General features: G+C 38.6%; 1 protein-coding gene across 1 annotated transcript in view; it reads left to right on the plus strand.

Annotated features, from left to right (window-relative positions):
- Nucleotides 1-22,693, plus strand: part of AKAP10 (A-kinase anchoring protein 10) — an 85,061-nt gene that overhangs the window by 13,455 nt on the left and 48,913 nt on the right. Inside the window, exons 3-4 of the mRNA XM_027626450.2 lie at nt 3,523-3,705; nt 6,553-7,110. Coding sequence (XP_027482251.1) covers nt 3,523-3,705; nt 6,553-7,110 — 741 coding nt within the window. The remainder of the gene's footprint in view (nt 1-3,522; nt 3,706-6,552; nt 7,111-22,693) is intronic.

Consider the following 22,693-nt stretch of genomic DNA (forward strand, 5'->3'; position numbering starts at 1 on the left):
TGAATAATAAGGATCTGAATGAAAGAGGCAGTTCTTTCTCTTTTCCCTACCAGCCCAGCTTCTTATTTATTTGAGTATATATTGGGCAAAGGGACAAGTACTTCAGACAAGTAAAGGGATATTTTTACAGAAGATTGATAGCCAATTATAAGGGCCTTAGAGACCAGAACAGAGAGTTGAGACAGAGAAAATAGGGAGCCTGTAGGCTTTTGAACAGGATGTTGATGCTTTACATGTGGTATTTATGAAAGGTTAGTCTGGAAGAGTTCTATAGAATGGAGACCCTAGAAGTTCTTTTGCTGTAATACAGAAAGGCCTGTATTAAAGGTGTGGTGTTGGTAATAAACAGGTAAGTAGATGTTTAAATATCTTTAAGGAAAAATTAACCAATCTTGGCAGGTAAACATGTAGACTGAAAAAGAATGGGTACAAGATTTTGAGCTTTGGAGACTGGCAGATTGAACACAGGCTGGGGAAATTGAGTAGGAGAATTAACGTGATAAGTTTGATATTTGGACAAGTTGGTCTTGATATGGTAAAGTCATAGTGAGAATAGCTAGCAGTAAGGAATTAGAAATACAGGCCCCAAGCGCAGATCAAAGGACAGGTCTCAGATACAGGTCAGGGCTTCTCCACTGGGGTTCCAGTACCATAGAGGTGTACCCTACAAGCTGTTGCCGAGAGGTCCAGGCCAGAGTGCGAGTGAGACTTTCCCCTTGAATCAGCCAGAGTTACTAAATCGTTTTTTTAATCTCCTTTAGATATCTATTTAGATTTAGGTACCTATATTTTCTAGAGTTTTATCTATTTTACAGATGTGTTAGGGTCTCACTTAAGTTTATTTGGGGGAAAAAGAGGAGTGCTTACCGGTTTGAATAATATGTTTGGAAAAGATGGCTCTAGTAATAATTAAAGGTTTGAGAATAAATGTTTCTAGCACAAAGAATAAAAGAACAGAGAACCTCAGGAAGAGGAGTCATGGAAAGAGACCATATCTGACATAGTGGGCCTTTTTTTTTTTTAATTTCTTTTTAAGATTTTATTTATTTATTTGTCAGAGAGCGCACAAGCAGGGGGACTGGCAGGCAGAGGGAGAAGCAGGCTCCCCACTGAGCAGGGAGCCCGATGTGGGACTCGATCCCAGGACTCTGGGATCATAACCTGAGCCGAAGGCAGACACTTAACGGACTGAACCACCCAGGCGCCCCTAGTGGGCATTTAATCACTGTGTCCTAAGGGCTTGAGAGACAGGCTCAGATAGGAAAGGAAACTAAGGAGCAGGTAGTACCATGGAGACCAAAGGAAGATAGATTATCTGGAAGCAACATCTAAAATAAGTTAATAGTTCTAACAGAGAAGTTCAGAAAGAGGAGGCAAAAAAAGCCTTGCACAAATAAATTAATGGCATCTTGTATCATCATACATACCTAATTAGGAAACGATTAGAAAGTCTTATCATTCTTATAGAATGATATTTGTAGCTTGTTGTCTATAGAAAAAAACTAGCTATTACTGTTTATAAACTTGCTGAACTGATTTTGCTTTCTTCAGTTTATCATGAAAATTTAAAACAAAGACTTTCTTCTAAAATTAAAAATTTCGGGACGCCTGGGTGGCTCAGTGGTTGAGCATCTGCCTTCGGCTCAGGTCATGATCCCAGGGTCCTGGAATCAAGTCCCACATCGGGCTCCCTGCTCAGCGGGGAGCCTGCTTCTCCCTCTGTCTGCCACTCCCCATGCTTGTGCTTTCTTTCTCTCTCCCTAATAAATAAATAAAATCTTTAAAATAAATAAATAAATAAAATTAAAAATCTCTTGAAGACAACTCAATAGCATCATTCTCCCACCTCTCATTGAATGACTAGTAAATATAGATAACCTGGCAGACAGGTATGGACATTCACGTTCTTACCCGCTTTATATTTATAAAAGCATCTCAAAGAGTAATAGACTGAATTACATTACTGTGTATTCTTCATAAGAAATATTGCCTGGTATTACTCAGATTCTGTTTGGGAACTGTTTGCTGAGATGAGAGCATTTATGTGTTGACAATGTAATACAAAAATGGTGCTAGTAGCTTCAAGTTTGGTTCTCTGAGAGTATTTATCTTGAGGCTGACCTGTATCATTTCTGTCTTTTTTTTTTTAAGATTTTATTTATTTATTTGTCAGAGAGAGAGAGTGCACAAGCAGGGGGAGGTGCAGAGGGAGAAGCAGGCTCCCTGCCCTGATGCAGGACTCGATCCCAGGATCCTGGGATCACGACCTGAGCTGAAGACAGACACTTAACCGGCTGAGCCACCCAGCCACCCCCATAAGCGTAAAATATAAATTTTATATTTAGCAATATAGCCACATTGCTATAGCATTGTACTAGGCCGACACTTCTTAAAAACCTTTAATAAGAGTCATTAATATTTGTGTGGAATAAATAGAGGTGGAATGTTGATCCAGCTGTAGCAACAAGGTCACAGGACTACTTTGACAATATTGTGATACTGAGTTGCTTATATCCTATTAACATGTTAATGGGTAACCTCTTCATTCTGATGTCAATAGGGTATTTCTTCAGACTACTAAAGAAAATGTATTTTGTGAATTTTTTAAGTGTGCTTTATCTTTAAGCAGCTTGAACTTTGATCATAAAAGTTTTTCATTAGAGAAATTTTGTTACCCAATTAAAAAGTAAAATAAGGGAACTCCTGAGTGGCTCAGTTGGTTAAGCGTCTGGCTTCGGCTCAGGTCATGATCCCAGGGTCCTGGGACTGAGTCCCTCATTGGGCTCCTTGCTCAGCGGGGAGCCTGCTTCTCTCTCTGCCTGCCGCTCCCCCCCTGCTTGTGAGCTCTCTCTCTCTCTGACAGATAAATAAAATCTTAAAAAAAGAAGTAAAATAAGTATTCTGAAGGTATTTTTCTCATTTTTACCCCATTCCACAAGTTTAGTTTTCTTCCTTGGACAAAAAAGGATTAAGGAATTGAAAAGGGTCCATAGGGGCGCCTGGGTGGCTCAGTTGTTAAGCATCTGCCTTCGGCTCAGGTCATGATCCCAGGGTCCTGGGATTGAGCCCCACGTCGGGCTCCTGCTTGGCAGGAAGCGTGCTTCTCCCTCTCCCACTCCCCCTGCTTGTGTTCCCTCTCTCGCAGTCTGTCTGTCTGTCAAATGAATAAATAAAATCTTAAAAAATAAAATAAAAATTAAAAAAACAGAAAACGTCCATATATTAGAATGTTTTCTGGCTTTGGTACTTTCTGTCATCAGTAGAAGTTCTCAAAGAAACATCTGTTTTAAGTTCCATTTTTGGCACAGTATTTTGAGAGTTATAAATAATAATGGGACATTTCTTTCCAGTTTTCTGCTGCTTGATTGCCTTTCCCCTAAGTATTTTTTGTTGAGTGTGCATACTTAAGAGAGGTGTTTACAAAATTTAATTTTTAAAGTTCTCTTAAAGCCCTTTATGAGACATTTTTAGGCTATCAAATTGTGCTAAATTTTTAACCTTTTTTTTTTTGAAAAATTATAGCTTCAATATCTGAACATTCCCCACAAAAAAGCACTAAAAATCATGCCTTGCTGGAGGCGGCAGGACCAAGTCATGTTGCAATCAATGCCATTTCTGCCAACATGGACTCCTTTTCAAGTAGCAGGACAGCAACACTTAAGAAGCAGCCAAGCCACATGGAGGCTGCTCATTTTGGTGACCTGGGTAAGTGACTCACTTTTTGTTCACGTCCAGCAGGAAGAAGGATTTGATTGTATTATGTGAAACTCTTGCTAGAGGATACTAGAACTGTATAATGGGAATGGGCTTTGAAAAAATGTATTTAAAATAACAGCTATAGGGGGGCCTAGCTGGCTGGCTCAGTCAGTAGAGCATGTGACTCTTGATCTGAGGGTTGTGAGTTCGATCCCCACATGGGGCATGGAGCCTACTTAAAAAAGTAAATAAAATAACAGCTATAAGTATGACACTCTATTGTGTCCCCATAAGCGTAAAATATAAAGCATTCTCAATTTAAAAAAAAATGGGCCATGTCCAGGAGAAGAAATACATTTGGCCACTAATTATATGAAAAAGATGCCTCATTTCACTCATACTCAGGGAAATGCAAATTTTAGTAATGAGATAATGTTCCCCCAACACATCAGCAAATACTAAAGTTTGATCACTTGAATGGTAATGGAGATGAAGAGTAACGGCCATTCCTATTTAGTGGAAGTATAAACTGATGAAGATTTTTTGGAAGGCAGTTTGGAAACATTTATCAAAATATAAAATAGAAGATTTAGCCCTCAGTTGTATTCACATATATGCAAAAAGATGTATATACAAGTATGTAGAAAGCTATTTATTGCAGTATTGTTTGTGAAAGCAAAAAAATGAACAGCATGCAAATATCTATTAATTAATTTTAATTACCCAAAGTTCTGAACTTATAAAAATTGCATGTCGTGGTATCATAAATTGAAAAAAAAAGTGAATAAATTGATGTCTAATAAAATTAGTTCCTCTTTTGACATATTTGCTTAACATTTGTGTATATTCAGAGGTGTCAAAGTGTTTATGGGTCACGCTCAGCAGTACATTGCAAACAGCATTTGTTGATCCCAAAGTAAAATCGTAAGTTTTACTGGATTACTCCTTTGTTGCTGGTGGGAATGTGAAACGGTACAGCCACTCTGGAAAACAGTTTGGCAGTTTCTTATAGAACTAAACATGCAGTTGTCATATGACCCTGCAATTGCACTCTTCGGCCTTTATCCCAGAGAAATGGAAACTTATATTCACGCAAAAACCTATACTCCAATCTCCATAGCAGCTTAAAAGTAAAAAAGTGACTGTCTTTCAGCAGGCAAGTAAATGGTTAAACAAACTGGTACATGCATGCCAGAGAATACTAGTCAGCAATAAAAAAGAGCAGACTATTGATATACCTAACAACTTGCATGAATCCCAAGGGAATTATGCTGTGCGTTAAAAGCCAATCCCAAAAGGTTATATGCAGTATGATTCCATTTGTATAATATTCTTGAAATGACAAAATTAGAGAAATGAAGACCGGTTTGCCAGAGGTTAGGAACGGAGGAGTTAGTTATGTAAGGCCACGTGAGGGATCCACGTGGCATTGGAACTGTTCAGTATCTTGGCGGTTACATATGATAAAATTGCATAGATTCCATTGCATAAAATGAAGTCTACAGGTGAGTACAGGTAAATGGGGAAATCTGAGTAAGATTGGTGGGTCATACCTTGTAAGATTGTGAATGTCGGTACCTTGATGTGATACTGTACTATAGTATTGTAAGATACACCATGGGGAAGCTGGGTAAAGGGTACATGGGATCTCTCTATATTGTCTTACAAGTGTATCTGAATTTACCGTTATCTCAAAATTAAAAATTTAATTTAAAAAATTGTGAATCTTGCAAAGGATCAGGATTTCCTGAAGTTCAAGGAAGTGATGTTGACAAAGATGCACTGGTTAACATTGAAAATGAGACCGCCAGGGGGTGCCTGGGTGGCACAGTCGGTTAAGCGCCCCACTCTTGATTTTGGCTCAGGTCATGATCTCAGGGTCATGAGATGGAGCCCCGTGTTGGGCAGTGCTTGCTCAAGTGTGCCCTCTCTCTCAAAAAAAGAAAAAGAAAATGAGACAGCCAGCAAGGATGACACATGAAATGCTTCAAAAGAAAATGATTTGAATATCAAAGGTTTAAGAAAAGCCCTTTTGAAAAATTGATGAAACCCTGTTAATTTTATGAAGATGAACTTCAATATGTCAATGCCGTAAATATAAACAAAAAAAATAACTGTGGTTATAATCGTAACCTAAATTTAGTTACATATAAAATGAACTTATTTTTATTAAATTTTGGTAAGTTTCGTTTTATTTTTCAAGATAAAATCCCAGAGCTACTCTTTATTCTGTTGTAACAAATGCTGAGAGCTGGTAACATCTTTCTGGCTGTATCCACACATGGACCATTTTGCTCAGGAAAAGTTCCTGGAGGTGGAGTTACTGGATTGCAGATCATGCAGATTATTAGAGCTTTGCTGTTATGAAAGCTCCTCCAAAGAGGTTTTGCCATTTTCATCATCAGTGGGTGCCAGTGTTTCCTGTTCTGTTGTGCCTTTGTTTTTGTTATTTTTTGAAAAAACATCTTCCAGTTTGACTAAAATGTTATCTTGTATTAATTTGCTTTTCTGCATTTTTAATTAGATTGAATCTATTTTCATATTTTTATTGGCCTTCTTTCTTTGGGACTCGTATCGTAAGATTTTTTTTCTCAAGAATTTACATGGTCTGAACTGCCATTAAAAGTTAGGTAAAAATAATTGAGCTAGAGCTTTTTAATAGATTGATTAAGTTTTGGAGACTTGTTTCTTTGCCTGTTTAGAAGCCACAATGATAGTATTTCTAGCTCTTTATTCATTTAAATTGCTAGGGAAGTAAACTTTATTCAAGAATTCTGGTACCACTGATGCTAAAGCTGGCTGACAAATCCGTTAATCTTAAATTGTTACTGAACTGCTAATCTTTGCTTCTTTCAGGCAGATCTTGTCTGGACTACCAGACTCAAGAGACCAAATCAAGTCTTTCAAAGACCCTTGAACAAGTCTTGCGCGACACTGTTGTCCTCCCTTATTTCATTCAATTCATGGAACTTCGGAGAATGGAGCATTTGGTTAAATTTTGGTTAGAAGCTGAAAGTTTTCACTCTACAACTTGGTCCCGAATAAGAGCACACAGTCTGAACACCGTGAAGCAGAGCTCATTGGCTGAGCCTGTCTCTCCATCTATAAAGCATGAAACTGCAACATCTTTTGTAACTGAGTCTCTTGACAAGAGATTGGAGGATTCTAGCCCAGCCCAATTGCTTATGACCCAATCCGAAGGAATTGACCTGAACAATAGAACTAGCAACGTTCAGAATCACTTGCTGCTTTCCCGGGAATGTGACCATGCCCATTCTCTCCATCTTGAAATGGCCAGAACAGGAACACATCAAGTTTCCATGGAAACCCAAGACTCCTCCTCCAGACTTCTAGTAGCCAGTAGAAATAGTCCCTCTTCACCACTAAAGGAATTATCAGGAAAATTAATGAAAAGTAAGTATGTGGTTTTCTTGTCTCTTTATCCTGTTTGTTTAATCAGTTTACAAAGTGGAACTTGCGGTGGGGAATAAAACGATTGGAATGGTTTTCCTTTCTGTCACACCCACTGCAAATCTGGAAGGATTTGGAGAGTGTCCTGGAGGAGCATTGGTGTATGAAAAAGGAACAGCAGGGATACGTACCTGCAGTGATTGGATCCTCTCAGAGGGGTATTAACAGAAGTAACAAATGAACGAGGGTCAGCTGTCATCCTGCCTTTGCCTTCCAGAGATTTTGAAATACAGTCATTATCCAGAGATCCTGCTTCATCCTCATCTCATCCTTTTTTTTTTCTTTTTTTATTGTTATGTTGATCACCATACATTACATCATTAGTTTTTGATGTAGCGTTCCATGATTCATTCTGCATAACACCCGGTGCTCCACGCAGAACGTGCCCTCTTTAATACCCATCACCAGGCTAACCCATCCCCCCACCCCCTCCCCTCTAGAACCCTCAGTTTGGTTTTCAGAGTCCATCGTCTCTCATGGTTCGTCTCCCCCTCCGACTTACTCCCCTTCATTCTTCCCCTCCTGCTATCTTCTTCTTCTTCTTTTTTCTTAACATATCTTGCATTATTTGTTTCAGAAGTACAGATCTGTGATTCAGCCGTCTTGCACAATTCACAGTGCTCACCACAGCACATACCCTACCCAATGTCTGTCACCCAGCCACCCCCTCCCTCCCACCCCCCACCACCCCAGCAACACTCAGTTTGTTTCCTGAGGTTAAAAATTCCTCATATCAGCAAGGTCATATGATACATGTCTTTCTCTGATTGACTTATTTCACTCAGCATAACACCCTCCAGTTCCATCCACATCATTGCAAATGGCAAGATCTCATTCCTTTTGATGGCTGCATAATATTCCATTGTGTATATATACCACATCTTCTTTACGCATTCATCTGTCGATGGACATCTTGGCTCTTTCCACAGTTTGGCTGTTGTGGACATTGCTGCTATAAACACCGGGGTGCACGTACCCCTTCGGATCCCTACATTTGTATCTTTGGGGTAAATACCCAGTAGTGCAATTGCTGGATCATAGGGTAGCTCTATTTTCAACTGTTTGAGGAACTTCCATACTGTTTTCCAGAGTGGCTGCACCAGCTTGCATTCCCACCAACAGTGTAGGAGGGTTCCCCTTTCTCCGTGTCCCCGCCAATATCTGTCGTTTCCTGACTTGTTAATTTTAGCCATTCTGACGGGTGTGAGGTGGTATCTCATTGAGGTTTTGATTTAGATTTCCCTGATGCCGAGCGATGTTGAGCACTTTTTCATGTGTCTGTTGGCCCTTTGGATGTCTTCTTTGGAAAAATGTCTGTTCATGTCTTCTGCCCATTTCTTGATTGGATCATTTGTTCTTTGGGTGTTGAGTATAAGAAGTTCTTTATAGATTTTGGATACTTGGGGCACCTGGGTGGCTCAGTCGTTGAACGTCTGCCTTCAGCTCAGGTCATGATCCCAGGGTCCTGGGATCGAGCCCCACATAGGGCTCCCTGCTCAGCGGGAAGCCTGCTTCTCCCTCTCCCACTCCCCCTGCTTGTGTTCCCTCTCTCGCTGTGTCTCTCTGTCAAATAAAATCTTTTAAAAAAATTTTTTTTTGGATACTAGCCCTTTATCTGATATGTCATTTGCAAATATCTTCTCCCATTCTGTTGGTTATCTTTTGGTTTTGTTGACTGTTTCTTTTGCTGTGCAAAAGCTTTTTATCTTGATGAAGTCCCAATAGTTCATTTTTGCCCTTGCTTCCCTTGCCTTGGGCGATGTTTCTAGGAAGAAGTTGCTGTGGCTGAGGTCAAAGAGGTTGCTGCCTGTGTTCTCCTTTAGGATTTTGATGGACTCCTGTCTCACATTTAGGTCTTTCAACCATTTGGAGTCTATTTTTGTGTGTGGTGTAAGGAAATGGTCCAGTTTCATTCTTCTGCAGGTGGCTGTCCAATTTTCCCAACACCATTTGTTGAAGAGACTGTCTTTTTTCCATTGGACATTCTTTCCTGCTTCGTCAAAGATGAGTAGACCATAGAGTTGAGGGTCCATTTCTGGGCTCTCTATTCTGTTCCATTGATCTATGTGTCTGTTTTTGTGCCAGTACCATACTGTCTTGGTGATGACAGCTTTGTAATAGAGCTGGAAGTCCGGAATTGTGATGCCGCCAGCTTTACTTTTCTTTTTCAACATTCCTCTGGCTATTCGGGGTCTCTTCTGGTTCCATACAAATTTTAGGATTATTTGTTCCATTTCTTTGAAAAAAGTGGATGGTAGTTTGATGGGGATTGCATTGAATGTGTAGATTGCTCTAGGTAGCATTGACATCTTCACAATGTTCTTCCAATCCATGAGCATGGAACGTTTTTCCATTTCTTTGTGTCTTCCTCAGTTTCTTTCATGAGTATTTTATAGTTTTCTGAGTACAGATCCTTTGCGTCTTTGGTTAGATTTATTCCTAGGTATCTTATGGTTTTGGGTGCAATTGTAAATGGGATCGACTCCTTAATTTCTCTTTCTTCTGTCTTGTTGTTGGTGTATAGGAATGCCACTGGTTTCTGTGCATTAATTTTATATCCTGCCACTTTACTGAATTCCTGTATGAGTTCTAGCAGTTTTGGTGTGGAGTCTTTTGGGTTTTCCACATAAAGTATCATATCATCTGCAAAGATTGAGAGTTTGACTTCTTTGCTGATTTGGATGCCTTTGATTTCTTTTTGTTGTCTGATTGCTGTGGCTAGGACTTCTAATACTATGTTGAATAGCAGTGGTGAGAGTGGACATCCCTGCCATGTTCCTGACCTTAGGGGGAAAGCTCTCAGTTTTTCCCCATTGAGAATGATATTCGCTGTGTGTTTTTCATAGATGGCTTTTATGATATTGAGGTATGTCCCTAAACTCTGAAGAGTTTTGATCAAGAAAGGATGCTGTACTTTGTCAAATGCTTTTTCTGCATCTATTGAGAGGATCATATGATTCTTGTTCCTTCTTTTATTAATGTATTGTATCACGTTGAATGATTTGCGGATGTTGAACCAACCGTGCATCCCAGGGATAAATCCCACTTGGTCGTGGCGAATAATCCTTTTAATGTACTGTTGTATCCTATTGGCTAGTATTTTGGTGAGAATTTTTGCATCCAGGTTCATCAAGGATATTGGTCTGTAATCCTTTTTGATGGGGTCTTTGTCTGGTTTGGGGATCAAGGTAATGGTGGCCTCATAAAACAAGTTTGGAAGTTTTCCTTCCATTTCTATTTTTTGGAACAGTTTCAGAAGAATAGGTATTAATTTTTCTTTAAATGTTTGGTAGAATTCTACTGGGAAGCCATCTGGCCCTGGGCTTTTGTTTGTTGGGAGATTTTTGATGACTGCTTCCATTTCCTTAGTGGTTATAGGTCTGTTCAGGTTTTCTGTTTCTTCCTGGTTCAGTTTTGGTAGTTGATACATCTCTAGGAATGCATTTATTTCTCCCAGGTTATCTAATTTGCTGGCACACAGTTGCTCATAGTATGTTCTTGTAATTGTATTTCTTTGTTGTTGGTTGTGATCTCTCCTCTTTCATTCAGGATTTTGTTGATTTGAGTCATTTCTCTTTTCTTTTTGATAAGTCTGGCCAGGGGTTTATCAATCTTGTTAATTCTTTCAAAGAACCAGCTCCTACTTTCATTGATCTGTTCTACTGTTCTTTTGGTTTCTGTTTCATTGATTTCTGCTCTGATCTTGATTATTTCTCTTCTTCTGCTAGGTTTAGGCTTTATTTGCTGTTCTTTCTCCAGCTCCTTTAGGTGTAGGGTTAGGTTGTGTATTTGAGACCTTTCTTGTTTCTTGAGAAAGAGAAATTAAGGAGTTGATCCCATTTACAATTGCACCCAAAACCATAAGATACCTAGGAATAAATCTAACCAAAGAGGCAAAGGATCTGTACTCAGAAAACTATATACTTTCCTCTTAGGACTGCCTTTGCTGTATCCCAAAGATTTTCAATAGTTGTGTTTTCATTTTCATTTGTTTCCATGAATTTTTTTAATTCTTCTTTAATTTCCTGGTTGACCCATTCATTCTTTAGTAGGATGCTCTTTAGCCTCCATGTATTTGAGTTCTTTCTGGCTTTCCTCTTATGATTGAGTTCTAGTTTCAAAGCATTGTGGTCTGAAAATATGCAGGGAATGATCCCAATCTTTTGGTACCGGTTGAGACCTGATTTGTGACCTAGGATGTGATCTATTCTGGAGAATGTTCCATGGGCACTAGAGAAGAATGTGTATTCTCTTGCTTTGGGGTGCAATGTTCTGAATATATCTGTGAAGTCCATTTGGTCTAGTGTGTCATTTAAAGTCTTTATTTCCTTGTTGATCTTTTGCTTAGATAATCTGTCCAGTTCAGTGAGGGGGGTGTTAAAGTCCCCCACTGTTATTGTATTGTCGATGTGTTTCTGGCTGCTCCCATGTTAGGGGCATAGATATTTGCAATTGTTAGATCTTTTTGTTGGATAGACCCTTTAAGTAGGATATAGTGTCCTTCCTCATCTCTTATTACAGTCTTTGATTTAAATCTAATTTGTCTGATATAAGGATTGCCACCCCAGCTTTCTTTTGGTGTCCATTAGCATGGTAAATGGTTTTCCATCCCCTCACTTTCAATCTGGGGGTGTCTTTGGGTCTAAAATGAGTCTCTTGCAGACAGTATATCGATGGGTCTTGTTTTTTAATCCAATCTGATACCCTGTGTCTTTTGATTGGGGCATTTAGCCCATTTACATTCAGGGTAACTATTGAAAGATACGAATTTAGTGCCATTGTATTGCCTATAAGGTGACTGTTACTGTATATTGTCTTCGTTCCTTTCTGGTCTATGTTGCTTTTAGGCGCTCTCTTTGCTTAGAGGACCCCTTTCAATATTTCTTGTAGGGCTGGTTTTGTGTTTGCAAATTCCTTTAGTTTTTGTTTGTCCTGGAAGCTTTTTCTCTCTCCTTCTATTTTCAATGACAGCCTAGCTGGATATAGTATTCTTGGCTGCATATTTTTCTCATTTAGTGCTCTGAAGATCTCATGCCAGTCCTTTCTGGCCTGCCAGGTCTCTGTGGATAGGTCTGTTGCCAGTCTAATGTTTCTACCATTGTAGGTTACATATCTCTTCTCCCCAACTGCTTTCAGGATTTTCTCTTTGTCTCTGAGACTTGTAAGTTTTACTATTAGATGTCGGGGTGTTGACCTATTTTTATTGATTTTGAGAGGCGTTCTCTGTGCCTCCTGGATTTTGATGCCTGTTTCCTTCCCCAAATTAGGGAAGTTCTCTACTATAATTTGCTCCAGTATACTTTCTGCCCCTCTTTCTTCTTCTTCTGGGATCCCAATTATCCTAATGTTGTTTCATCTTATGGTATCGCTTATCTCTCGAATTCAGCCCTCATGATCCAGTGGTTGTTTATCTCTCTTTTTCTCAGCTTCTTTATTTTCCATCATTTGGTCTTCTGTATCGCCAATTCTCTCTTCTGCCTCATTTATCCTAGCAGTTAGTGCCCCCATTTTTTATTGCACCTCATTAATAGCCTTTTTGATTTCAACTTGGTTAGATTTTAGTTCTTTTATTTCTCCAGAAAGGGTTTCTCTAGTAACTTCCATGCTTTTTTCAAGCCTAGCTAGTATCTTTAAAATCGTCATTCTGGACTCTAGTTCCGACATCGTACTAATGTCCGTATTGAGTAGGTCCCTGGCAGTCGGTACTGCCTCTTGTTCTTTTTGTTGAGGTGATTTTTTTCCATCTTGTCATTTTGTCTGGAGGAGAACAGATGAATGAGAGAACAAAATGCTAACAGGGTAACTACGTCCCCAGAAAATACACTCTATAAACAAATCAGAAAAGACCTGAAACCAGGGGAAAAGAATGGGAAAGAGAGAAAAAAGAAAAAGAAGAAAGATAAAGATAAACAAAAACAGAACAAAACAAAAACAGAATATGATCAAATACGATCAGGCTGGTGCATAGATCAGTGCCACACACTAGATTTTGGGGTATTTTGGTCTGTTAGAAGAAAGTGCCTCCCAAAATTTTAAAGAAAAACTTGTATATGTACAAAAATAAGGGTTAATATGATGAAGGGATGGAATTTGAGTGTAAAGATGAAAATTATAAAAGATTTTGTAAAAGGAATTGATAAGTTGTTTGAAAAAAGAAAGAAGAGGATTTAAAAAAAAAAGGAAAAAGGAGTGAATGTGATCAGGCAGGAGACTAGAACAAAGCCATACACTAGAGATTTAGCGTATATTTTGATTTGTTAGAAGAAACTATCTCAAAATTTTAAACAGAGAACAACATATATATATGCCAAAAACAAGGGTAACTACTATGAAGGGATAGAATATGACTCTAAAAATGAAAAATAAAAATGTTTTTTAAAAAAGGGATTGATAAGATGGTTGAAAAAGGGAAAAAGAAAAATTTTTTTAAAAAGTTAAAAAAATTAACTTTGAAAGACTAAAGAATCATGGTAAACACATGAATTCTATGTGCAGTATCTGCCATTCTCATTGATCGGTAGACTTGGTGTTGGCTCGTTGTTCTTGCTGATCTTCTGGGGGCGGGGCCTGTTGCCGTGGTTCCCAAATGTCTTTGCGGAGGCGGAATTGCCCCGCCCTTGCCACTCAGGGCTAAGTAATCCCCTCGGGTTTGCTCTCGGGAGCTCTTGTTCCCTGCAAGCTCTTGGTACAGCTTTGGAGGACAAGAGTGAAAATGGCGGCCTCCCAATCTCTGCCCCGGAGGAGCTGAGAACTCGGGGCCCCGCTCCTCAGTGCACCCCCCAGAGAACAGCAGTCAGTCACTCCCGTGTCCCCGGTCTCCGGCCGCACTCCGTGCTCACCCGGCCTGTGACCGAGCGTTTCTATCTCTGACACCCGACCCCATGTGGAGTCTCCAGACCCAGCAGATCCCTGAGGTGCGCTTCCGCACCGCTCCTCCCCGGGGAGGAAGGGGAATCTCCCCGGATCTGCCGCTTGTTGGGTCTGTGCTGGAGGAGCAGTGGCCCAGCTGGGCTGCGGATCACAGTTTATGGCAACCCCGAGCTGAGAGCCCGCGCCTCGGCTCCGTCTCTGCAGCCGGCTTCCCCGCTCCGATCCCTGGGAGCTCTGCCGCACTCAGGCACCCCCGGTCTTTCTGTGACCCCGAGGGTCCTGAGACCACACTGTCCCGCGAGGGTTCCGCCCCCCGCTTAGCCACTGGAGCGACGTCCCTCAGCGGAGCCGACTTCTGAAAGTTCCGATTTTGTGCTCCGCGTTTCTAGCACTTGGCAGAAGCGGCCGACGGAGGCCCCCTCCCCTGCCGTCTATCCTCCTAAATATCGCCTCGGATTCCCTTCTCCGCACATCCTACCTTCCAGAAAGTGGTCACTTTTCTGTTCAGAGAGTTGCTGCTATTCTTTTCTTCGATCTCCTGTTGAGTTTATAGGTGTTCAGAATGGTTTGATCCCTATCCAGCTGAATTCCTGGGACCAGAGGAAATCCTGGTCTCCTACTCCTCCGCCATCTTGCTCCTCTCCTCATCTCATTCTTAATTTACTACTGTTTTAATGAACTTTGTAGATAGAATTATTTTTTAATTGCCAACAGTTGACATTTATTGGGTTCTGTGCTAAGTGCTGTACTTGGATTTCACCTAATGGTCACACCACCTCTACGAGGTCAGCATTATTGCCCCATTTTACAAATGAGAACATCATGGTTTAGGAAAGTTAAGTAACTTGCCTCAGGTTATAGAGTGAGCAGGGAGCTAGAGTTAAAATCAGCATTTCAACAGTATCACCTCTTTATTTCTTCTCTCTTCATTTGGAAGTTACACTCTTAATTTTTCAGTTGTCACCTTCTGGAATTCTGATTAGACAGCCTCCATGTTTCTCCTCTCTTTCATCTTATCTGTTCTTTGTTTCTTGGTTTTTCTTTGTTTGCTTTTTCTTTTCTTTTTTTTTCTCCTGGTAAGACTTTATTTTTTCAGAGCAGTTTTTTTTTTTTTTTTTTTTTTTTTAAGATTTTACTTATTTGAGGGACACCTGGGTGGCTCAGTCGGTTAAGCGGCTGCCTTCAGCCCGGGTCATGATCCCAGGGTCCTGGGATCGAGTCCCACATCGCGCTCCTTGCTCAGCAGGGAGCCTGCTTTTCCCTCTCTCTCCTTCTGCTTGTGCTCTGTCAAATAAATAAAATCTTTTAAAAAAAAAGATTTTACTTATTTGAGACAGAAACAGAGACAGCGACAGATAGAGTGCATGAGCAAGGAGGAGAGAGAGAAGCAGGCTCCCCACTGAGCAGGGAGCCCTCCACCCACCCGGGGCTCAATCCCAGGACCCTAAGATCATGATCTGAGCCCAAGGCAGATGCTTAACCGACTGAGCCACCCAGGCGCCCCTTTTCAGAGCAGTTTAAGGTTCACAGCAAAATTGAGGGGAGGGTACCTCGATTTCCCATATACCCTTGGCCCCCGCACATGTATAAAGCCTGCCACCTCCATCATCCACGTCCCCCACCAGACCAGGACATTTGTTGCAATTGTTGAACCTACCTGGATACTTTATAGTCACCCACAGTCCATAGTTTACATACATTAGGGTTCACTTTTGGTGTTGTGCATTCTATGTCTTTGGACAAATGTACAATGACATGTGTCCATCATTATGGTATTAGAGTATTTTCACTGCCCTAAAAACTGTCCATACTCTGCCTTTTCATCTCCTCCTACCTGGTAGTCCCTGACAGCCATTAATCTTTTTACTGTCTCCATATTTTTGCCTTTTCCAGAATGTCGTATAGTTGAAACCATATAGTGTGTAGTTTTTTTTACATTGATGGTAGTTTCTTCAGATCTGTGTTTTAGTTCATTTATTGTCTCTTAAGATGGGTCTAATCTGCTGTTGAATCAATTATCTAAAATGTTATTTTTATTTAAAAGTTACTGAACTTTGTATTTCTAGATTTTTTAAAATTCAGATTTGCCTGGTCAGTTTTTAGTTTCTTGTTCCTTTATCCCTTCATCCCACTTTGAGCCCGTTTTTTATTTCTTTAAGTTTATTAAACATATTCATCATCTGATAATTCTAATATCTATAGGTTTTATGTACGTGATTCAGCATTTGTTTCTTCAGATTCACACTCTTAGTAGCTTGTGATTTTAGTGGTTTTTGGCTGTCTGAACATAGGTTTTTGGATTTTTTTCGGTGGGAATTCTTTGAGAACGCTATTTAAATTGGGTTATTCCAGAAAAAAATAAAAATAAATAAATTGGCTTCTTCCAGAGTATATTGGCATGTGCCTTTGCCTTGCGTCTGGGGCCAGCTTCATTATCTTCCTGGTACCACTTAAAATACATTTTTGTTTTGGGTTTTTCAGGCAAACTCTTAGGGCCTTTGGCATGATTTTGGTCTAATCTTCTATCCTGTTTGGGCCCTGGGCAATTGCCCTTGAAAGTGCACACTGCAAGTCTCTTGGCATTGCTGGTTTTCCCAGGTGAACACGCTGCTTGTGTCACGCTTTGCCCATCTTGATTTGCACTGGCTCCTGCAGGTCCATGATTTCTTTATCTGCAATTTAGATACCCAGAAAGCTTTGACTATCACGAGTTATTTTTTAGATGAACAAAACTTGACCTGAACTGGTATGAACTTACTGCAGAAATGTGACTGTGTTTGATTATATGGTGGTGTCCCACAAGCTGCTGGAGTATTAACATGGTATGTATAAACATAGTGCGTTCCCTCTGTAAAAAGAAACAAAAAAACCCAGATTCTGAATTCTGAAATATTACTGTTTCCCTTACTTTACCAAAAACTCTGGGGCACCTGGGTGGCTCAGTTGGTTAAGCGACTGCCTTCAGCTTAGGTCATGATCCTGGAGTCCCAGGATCAAGTCCCGTATTGGGCTGCCTGCTCAGCAGGGAGTCTGCGTCTCCCTCTGACCCTCCCCCCTCTCATGTGCTCTCTCTCTCTCATTCTCTCTCTAATAAATAAATAAAATCTTAAAAAAAAACCAACTCTGATATACTTTTAAAAAGCTTTTTGGGAGAATTCAGTATGGGGAAGAATTTCTTTGAACGTCTAGTCTGGCCTGTTTCTGGAAATGGAGGTCTGTTTCTTTCATTGTAATACAGTTTATTGTTTTGGGGAACTTTTGTTTTGGTGATAGTTTATTTCAATAAAAAGTAGAAATAAAAGGAGTCATTAAAAGAGTACTAGTTTTTTTCAGTTTTAAAAATTTTATGCAGATTTGACCTTTTCTGATGTATACTTGCATGAATTTTAACACTTGCAGAGATTCCTGTAACTGTCTTTTCTGATGTATACTTGCATGAATTTTAACACTTGCAGAGATTCCTGTAACTGTCATCACAGTCAGGATAAAAACAGTTCTGTCACCTTTGTAGTTAAACCCTCCTCTATCCCAGCACTTGGCAACCACTGATCTGTTCTCTGACTCTCTAGTTTTGCCTTATCTGAAGTGCCGTACAAGTGATTTTATATAATATGTAGCCTCTGAGACTGGCTTCTTTCAGTGTAATGGCTTGAAATTTATCCATATCTCTTAGTAGTTCATTGCTTTTAATTGCTAAGTAATAGTCCATTGTATGGATGTACCATCCATTCACCTGCTGAGTGTTTGGGTTGTTTGCACCTGTTGATGATTATGAATAAAGCTGCTATAAACATTTGTGTACGGGTTTTTGTGTGGACAAAATTTTTTATTTCTCTAGGATAAATACCCAATAATAGGTTTGTTGGATTATGTGGTGTGTGTTTAAAATGCTAAGAAACTGCCAGACTGTTTTGTAGAGTGGCTGTACCATTTTGCATTTTCACCAGCGACATAGTCCCATACTTTATTGGATTATGTTTTATTATTGTTGAATTTTGAGAGTTCTTTTTGTGTTCTGGGTTTAAACCTTTATTGGCTATGTGATCTGCAAATGTTTTCTCCTAGTTTATAGCTTGGCTTTTCATTCTCTTAATAGTGTCTTTCACAGAACAAGAGGACTTTTTTGATTAAGTCTAATTTACCAACTTTTTTCTTTTATGGCTTATGCTTTTGGAATCATACCCTAAGAACTCTTTGCCTAATTTAAGTTCATGAAGATTTTCTCCTGTGTGTTCTTCTAAAAGTTTTATGGTTTTATACTTCATATTTAGCTATATGGTCTATTTTGAGTTAATATTGTATAAGATGTAAGGGTTAGGTCAAGTTTTTTTTTTTATATTGGTTTTTATTTTTACAAACGGATACCCAGTTGTTGCAACACCACTAATTGAAAAGACTACTCTTACTCCATTGAGTTGTCTTTGTACCTTAGCCATATTCGTGTAGGTCTATCTGTGGACTGTCGGCTCTGTTCCATTGATACATATGTTTATTCCTTCACCAATACCCACTGTGTTGATTACTGTAGCTTTACAGTAAGTCTTAAAATTGGATAGTACTTCTTTTTCCAAATTGTTTTGTCTCTTGTAGGTTTTTTCTTCTTCATATTTTTTTAGCATAATTTTGTCTATATCCACAAGGAAATCCTGCTGGAATTTTAATTGTAATTGCATTCAATCCATAGGTCAGTTTGGGAAGAACTTATATCTTAACTGTATCAGGTCTTAAAATCCGTGGACCTGGTATGTCTTTATTTACTTAAGTCTTTGATTTCTTTCATCAGCATTGTGTAGTTTCCAGCATACAGATCCTTCATATGTTTTGTTAAACTTATACCCAAGTATTTCTTTTTGGTGCTATTGTGAGTGGTATTTTTTAAATTTTTTGTTTCTAATTTTTTTATTGCCAGTATTTAGAAATATGATTGCCTTTTATATGTTAACCTTCTATTCTGTGACCTTATGAAACTCACTTATTCTAGCAGCTTTTCTGTAGATTGCTTGAAATTTTCTATGTAGACATTGATGTTGTTTGTGAATAGGGACAGTGTTATTTCTTCCTTTCCAATCTTTTTTTTCCCCCTTGCCTTATTGCACTAGCTAGGACTTCTTGTATCATGTTGGTTAGGAGTGGTGAGAATGAATATTCTTGTCTTGTTCTTGATCTCAGAGGGAAAGCATTCAGTCTTTCACTCCCTATGAAGATGGCCATGGGTTTTTTTTGTCAATGCCCTGTATCAGGTTGATGAAGTTTGCTTCTCTTAATGGTTTCCTGAGAGTTGTTTGAATCATGAATGATGTTGAATTTTGTCATGTTTTTTCTGTTGTTTGATATGACCAAATGGTTTTCCTTTTTTTTTTTTTTTGTCTGTTAATATGATGGATCATATTGATTGACTTTTTAAAAGTTTGAATAAGCTTGCATTTCAAGGGTAAGCCCCATTTGGTTGTGGTGTATTATTCTTTTTATATGTTGCTAGATTTGATTTCCTAAATTTTGTTGAGCATTTTTGCATTTATGTTTACGATGGGTTTGGTCTGTAGTTTTTTTGGACTGCTTTTGTCTGGTTTTAGTATCAGTGTAATGTTGGCCCCCAAAAATGAGTTGGAAAGTTTTCCCACCTCTTCTGTTTTCTGGAAGAGATTATGGAGAATTGTTTTTATTTCTTCTTTAAATGTTTGGTAGAATTTTGCATGGGCCTGGATTTGTTTGTTGTTTTGTTTTCAGAAGTTTCAAACTATGAATTCAAGTTCTTTAATAGGCATGGGACTATTCAGGTTATCTATTTCTTCTTAAGCGAATGTTAGTAGTTTGTGCTTTTCAAGGAATTGTTTATTTCATTGAATTGTTGAATTAATGGGCAGGTAATTATCTATCATGCCCTTACTGTCTTTTTAATCTTGAGTTTGTAGTGCTATCCCTTTTTCATTCCTGATGTTGGTAATTGTGTCATCTTTTTTCTTTGTTAGTATGTATAGGGGTTTAATCTGTCTTTTTCAAAGAACCGGCTTTTGATTTAATTGGCTTTTCCCCCCCTGTTTTCAATTTTATGGATTCTCTGCTATTTTACTTCTTTCCTCCTGCTTGTTTTGAATTGATTTTACTCTCTTTCTCATTTCTTAAGGTAGAAACTTAGATTGTTTATTTGAGATCATTCTTTTTTAAGATAAGCATGTAATGCTACAAATTTTCTTCTAATCACTGTTTTAGCTATACCCTGCACATTCTGGTACTTTGAGCAAAAATTAAATGTCTGATTTCCCTTGCATCTTACTCTTTTGCTCATGATCATTTAGAAATGTTGAATTTTCAGGTGTTTAGAGAATTTTTGCCCTGTTATCTTTCCGTTGTTGATTTCTCGTTTAATTATATTATGGTCAGAAAACATACTTTGGGGAAAAAAAACACACTAATTCAGTTCTTTTAAATTTTAACAAATTTGGTTTGTCTTGGTGACTATCTCACATACAATGGAAAGAATGTATATTCTGCTGTTCTGTAGTTTTCTATAAATGTCAATTAGATTGAGTTCAGTTTTTCTGTATCCTTGCTGATACTTTGTATGCTTTTTATATCCATTACTGAGAGGGGAGTGTTGAAGTCTCCAACCATAATTGTGGATTTTTCCAATTATACTTTCAGTTCTATTCATTTTTGCATGTATTTTGAGGTTCTTTTGTTAGGTGTGTACATACTTAGGGTCATTATATCTTCTTGGTGAATCAAATCTTTTATCATTATGTAATGTTCTTCTTTGTCTGTGGTAACGTCACTTGTTCTAAGGTCAGAAATAATCTGCTGTCTGATTTATCTAGCCACTCCAGTTTAATCTGATTGGTGTTTACATGGTATATCTTTTTCTGTCCCTTTAATGAGTTTCTTTTGATAGCATGTAGTTGGGTCATGTTTTTTAATCCATTCTGACAGTCTGGTTTTTTGTTGATAAATTTCTTTTAGTGTAGTTATTTGTATTAAGTGTATAAATTACAACATGATTATTTACATTGTAATATATAAATATAATTATTCCTACTTGTTAAATATTAAGTGTAATTATTAATGTGTTTGGATTTAGGTCTCCCATTTTATTTTTTCCTTTATTCCCTCTGGCTCCCATCCTTTGATTTTCTGTTCTCTTCTTTTGGATTGTTTGATTTTTTTCTTTTTTTAAGAAATTATGAATTTTTTTAAAAGATTTTTTTTTTTTTCTTTTGAGAGGAGAGAGAGAGAACAAAAGCTGTGGGGGAGAAGCAGACTCTCCGCTGAGCAGAGGGAGCCCAACATTGGGCTCAATCCCAGAACCCTGAGATCATGACCCGAGCCGGGGCAGACACCCAACTGACTGAGACACCCAGGCACCCCCTATGAGTTCTTGATTATATCACTTTCTATACGTTTTTAGTGGTTTCTCTAGGGATTACGATATACATATATATACCTACACAGTCTACTTAAAATTAGCATTTTATCACATTAAGTGGAATGTAGAGTGCACCACCTAGGTCCATTTTCCTTCCCACTCACGTGGTGTGGTTTGTCATCTATTTTTGTTGAAAACCCCATCATACAATGTTAGGACTTTGGCTTTCAACTGTTGTACACAATTTAAAGAACTTAAAAGAAGAAAAATTGTCAGTTACATTTAAACCAGATATTTGCTGTAGCTGTTACTGTTCCTTCATTCCTGAAATTGAGTTATTATTTCTGTTATCATATTACCAGTGTCTCAAGAATTGCTTTAGCATTTCTTTTAGAGAAAGTCTGCTGTTGGAGAATTTTCTCAGTTATTTTCCATCTGAGAATCTCCATATTTTGAAGGAATTTTTGCTTGATAGATAACTCTGGGTTGATAGTTCTTTTCTTTTACCACTTTGAAAGTGGGGATTCACTGCCTCTGGCCTCCATGGTTTCTGGTAGAAATCTGCAGTCTTGGGATCATTATTATTCTGTATTTAACATCTTTTTTATAGCTGCTTTTGAGATATTTTCCCTATCTTTAATGTTCAGCAGTTTGGTTATAGTGTTTGGGTATGGATTTCTTTGAGATTTTTCCTATTTGAAGTTCACTGAGTTTCTTGATTTTAAAAGTTTGGTTTTTACTGTCTTGGGGGTGAGTTTGCAGCCATTGTTTTTCACATTCTTGGGGCACTGTACTTTCTTCCCTTTTTTCTGGAACTTTAATGATCCAAATGTTGTATCTTTGTCATTGTGCTTCAGGTTCTTGAGGCTCTGTACTTTTTTCTAATTTTTTTTCTATTGTTCTGCTTGGAAAATTTCTGTTCGTATTATCTGTGGATTCACTGATTCTTTCCTCTCAGTTCATCATGCTTTGCGTCTTTCCAGTGAATTTTTAATTTGGGTTATTATTTTGTTTGTTTGTTTTAAAGTTTCCATTTGTTTCTTTTTTTAAAATCTTTCTCTGTGGAGGCAGTCTTTCCATTTGTTTCAAGAGTATTTGACCTTTTTGGGAAATGGTTATAATACCTTTTTTTTTTAAGAGCGTGCACACGAGCATACAAGTGGGGGAAGGGCAGGGGCAGAGGGAGAGAGTGAGAGAGAGAAAATCTCAGGCAGGCTCCACACTCAGCAGAGAACCTGATGCGGGGTCAGTCCCACTTGCCGAAGATCATGACCTGAGCCGAAATTAAAAGCTGGA

This window comes from Zalophus californianus, chromosome 16 (genome assembly GCF_009762305.2).
Source record: "Zalophus californianus isolate mZalCal1 chromosome 16, mZalCal1.pri.v2, whole genome shotgun sequence".
Classification (NCBI taxonomy): Eukaryota; Metazoa; Chordata; class Mammalia; order Carnivora; family Otariidae; genus Zalophus; species Zalophus californianus.